This window comes from Sinocyclocheilus rhinocerous, unplaced genomic scaffold (assembly GCF_001515625.1).
Source record: "Sinocyclocheilus rhinocerous isolate Xijiao unplaced genomic scaffold, SAMN03320098_v1.1 scaffold715, whole genome shotgun sequence".
NCBI classification, from domain to species: domain Eukaryota; kingdom Metazoa; phylum Chordata; class Actinopteri; order Cypriniformes; family Cyprinidae; genus Sinocyclocheilus; species Sinocyclocheilus rhinocerous.
This window is the reverse complement of record NW_015646180.1, coordinates 442825-446305: the sequence shown is the minus strand read 5'-3', so window position 1 is coordinate 446305 and position 3481 is coordinate 442825. Positions and strand designations below refer to the sequence as shown.

The following is a 3481-nucleotide window of genomic DNA, read 5'->3' as shown; positions in this document are numbered from 1 at the left end:
TATATATATATATAATTTTAGAATCTGTTTTGATCGAATATTTGAATAATTAGAGATATAAACTTTATATTTAAGTAAGTTACTCTTTATATTCCCTTTGCCAAGAAACATAAACAATACGTTTTTTGTTAATAGTTAAAGATTTTATCCTTACCCGGGAATCTGTGTTACAGTGCTGAAGATGGCACTCTTTTCAACACCATAATAAAAATAATATTCCGTGTCGTCGCAGTCGTTTTTGCACTAATGACCTAATTATGAAATAAAGAGCGACCGTTTTCTAGCTCAAAGTTTTCACTCCAGCATCGTCCTGTGGAAGTAGGCGGGAACGGGGGCGTGTTTTTACGAGCACGCACAATCAAACCATTGTAGGTGTGGTTAGAACGGTTTTTTAATAAAACGGTGATGTCATGAATGATTGACTTTTCATGGACCAATCACGCATCAGCAGTGCTGTGCCTGAACCAATCATATTTGTGCTGGGCGGGCTTCCAGCGCGACTCCGGAATTGACGCGTCACACGTGTATGTTATGTTGCTGTGGAAATACTTATTTCTACTTGTAGCATTGACCTTTTTCACCGCTTCCTGCTTTGTTACAAAGGTGTGGCAGTATATTTTCATGTCTCAGAATGTTTTGAATGTGTAGGTAAACGGCGTGTTCGGTGTGGAGGAGAATGTAATTTAAATAGCAGCAGGAAACAGTAATGTGACTAGCACTATGTAACACATTAGGTTGAGCCAGAGCTGCTATAACTTCCTTAAATTGATCTTCTGCAGTTGTTGTATGATCGTTTGAAGTAATTATACAATTAATTTATGACACACATCTGCAGTTGTCGTTTTGTCTCAGGTCTAGTCATGGTTGTAAAGAAGAAAGCACCTAAAGTGGAGGCTGAAGCTTTGGATGATGTCAAGCTGAAGAGCCTGACAGGTGAGTGACCGAAATCATCTTTTTGTGCTTGTGCATATAGTTTCCTGTAATATCTCATGCCTTCTCTCAGATTCCCTGTCTGTGGATGGGGATAGCAGATCCACAGAGCTTGCTCAGGTTCTAAAGAACAGTTTATCATCCTCCGATCCGGTTGAGCAGATCCAGCTCATCTCTAAGTCGGTCTGCATCACATTCATCTTATAGATCTTCACTGAATTTTACTGAATGTAATCACTTTTTAATTCGTTGGTTTGTATGTTGACTGCAGGCAGGTTTCCTGTTGGAGCAGTTGAGAAAGGATGAGTCCCCTATGAGTCCTTTACTGCAGGCCTGCCTGAGCACACTAGCATTCCTTTTGACCACACTGCCAGCTAAGAACCCACTTAAGAGAGCTGTAGCAAGGTTAAAAGTACCCACACTTCGCTGTCACATTTGGAGATATTGACTTCTGGGTGTTTTGTGCACATATATTTATCTGTTCTCCACCAGTGCACTAGGTTAGTGGTCCAGATTGGCTGCAGGAGCAGACTCTTGGATGTCTGTCTGAGAGCCTGTCCTCCTGTCTCTCCTCTAAGAGCACGGATCACTGCTCACACTTAACAGATAGCATCACTTCCTGTCTGGATGGCTTTAAAATCGGTATGTCTAAGTGATGTCATTTTATTAGAATTTATCATAATATCAGATACACACTGCTTCAAAAGTTTGGAATCAGTGTTTTTTTTTAAAAAGAAATTACTACTTTTAATCAGCCAAGGATGCATTAATTAAAAGTGACACTACATGCATTTATAATTACAACATTTTGTAATTTACCATTACAAAAGATTTGTATTTTAAATAAACGTTGTGCTTGTAAACTTTCTATTTTTCTATATTTTAAGACTCCTGAAAAAAAAATCACCGTTTCCAGAAAATTACTAGGCAACACAACTAGTTTCAACATTGATGATAACAATAAGAATCGCTTCTTGAACATCCAGTCAGCATATTAGAATGATTTCTGAAGGATCATGTGACACTGAAGACTGCAGTAATTATGCTGAAAATTCAGCTTTACCATCACAGGAATAAATTGCACTTTAAAATGTTTTAAAATAGAAAATGACCACTCATTTTCTCATTAATTTAAAATTTAAAATTATAATAATATTTCGTAATATAACTGTTTTTACTGTATTTTTTTGGTCAAATGCATCCTTGGTGAGTATTAAAATCAAAAATAAAATGTTTCCGACCCCAAGCGGTAGTGTTTGCAGTGTAATGTATTTTAAAATTGTTCTGTTTGGTTTACAGGCGAGAAATGTGTTCTTCGTTTGCTAACAGAAGGTTAGTAAGTTAAATCCTTTAATGGCATATCATGACTTTCTCCATTCTGCAAAATCAGTCACTGATTTTTTTTCCTCTCATAGTCCTCCAGTTCTTCCAGAGGACTTTGAATTATTATGTGGAGCAGAACAGGTCAACTGTTCAGTATTGTATTGTATAATGTGCTGTATGCATGGACGAAAATGTTGACATCTAATTCCTAATACCCAGAATTCTTGTAACATGGTTCTTTCTCTTATCTGTAACATGGTTTATTGTTGTGTATTGACATTTGATGTGTTGTTCAGGGGTCTGACCGGTCGTCATGTGGCCAAGGCTCAGCTGATGCAGTCCTGTCTGGCTGGCAGCGGTGAAGGCCTCAATGCTGGTGGTTCAGAGATCTCAGGAACCCATCAGTACTGCAGTGCTTTCAGCTTCAAATGATCAGTCTGATCTACGCCAAGTTCTCAGTGGACTACTCAACTGCTATACATGTATCTTGACTGATGGTAAGGCGAAGACCACTGTATTCTTCAGATGTTACTTGACATTGAGTTTTTTGTGTTTATTTACAGTCATTAAGTGCATGGCACTGTGACCAACTTAACATTTTACAGAGTTTAATGTAGCAATGTGGTCGCTCAGTTTTTCTAGATTTGTTTTAATCGTATAATAGATTTGAACAAAGAAATCAAGTGCTGCGCACATGTATTGGCCATGACTTGATTGCAAATACAATTACAAAAATTAGACGAGTAGAGAAAACGTGGTACTTATTAAAAGAATCACCTCTTTATTTAAATATATGAACACAGGAAATCGCTGTGAGTTGCGCGGCCACGCGCTGCGTCGTCGTCTTCTTTGACAGGGGTCAGCGTTAAGGCACAATACTGCCACCCGGGAGGTAAACTAGGTACTGGCGCTGGAGTAGGCTATTCGCGTGTCGTGTTATCATAAGTGTCCTTGTTATTTTAAATATTGTGGTTATCGCCAATACCGGTATATCGTCACAGCCTAAATTAACACGATGTCCATATTTCAAATTTATGAACGCACATAGAAAAGAGAGAAAGTAGGGATTTTTTTCCCTTTTTTTTGTTTTATTTTATGTATTTATTTATTTATTTTTTACACATCTATTTAGTCATTTTTTTCTGACCATCAAGTGTCAGTCACTCTCAGTGCCAATGGGCAGGAAAACATGGTAAATTCTAACCATTTTTTACAATAGATAAAGTGC

General features: G+C 37.7%; 2 protein-coding genes across 2 annotated transcripts in view; one reads left to right on the top strand and one right to left on the bottom strand.

Annotated features, from left to right (window-relative positions):
- The window catches only part of LOC107707149 (pleckstrin homology domain-containing family H member 2-like), a 33924-nt gene extending 33611 nt beyond the window's left edge, over nucleotides 1-313 (bottom strand). The window contains exon 1 of the mRNA XM_016511065.1: nucleotides 155-313. The gene's annotated coding sequence lies outside the window, so the exon portion shown is untranslated. The remainder of the gene's footprint in view (nucleotides 1-154) is intronic.
- Nucleotides 314-529: 216 nt separating this feature from the next.
- LOC107707143 (thyroid adenoma-associated protein homolog) overlaps nucleotides 530-3481 on the top strand; it is a 108704-nt gene continuing 105752 nt past the window's right edge. The window contains exons 1-5 of the mRNA XM_016511056.1: nucleotides 530-933; nucleotides 1004-1113; nucleotides 1202-1572; nucleotides 2346-2394; nucleotides 2550-2750. Of these exons, the coding sequence (XP_016366542.1) occupies nucleotides 2748-2750 (3 nt within the window). The 5' untranslated portion in view covers nucleotides 530-933; nucleotides 1004-1113; nucleotides 1202-1572; nucleotides 2346-2394; nucleotides 2550-2747. The remainder of the gene's footprint in view (nucleotides 934-1003; nucleotides 1114-1201; nucleotides 1573-2345; nucleotides 2395-2549; nucleotides 2751-3481) is intronic.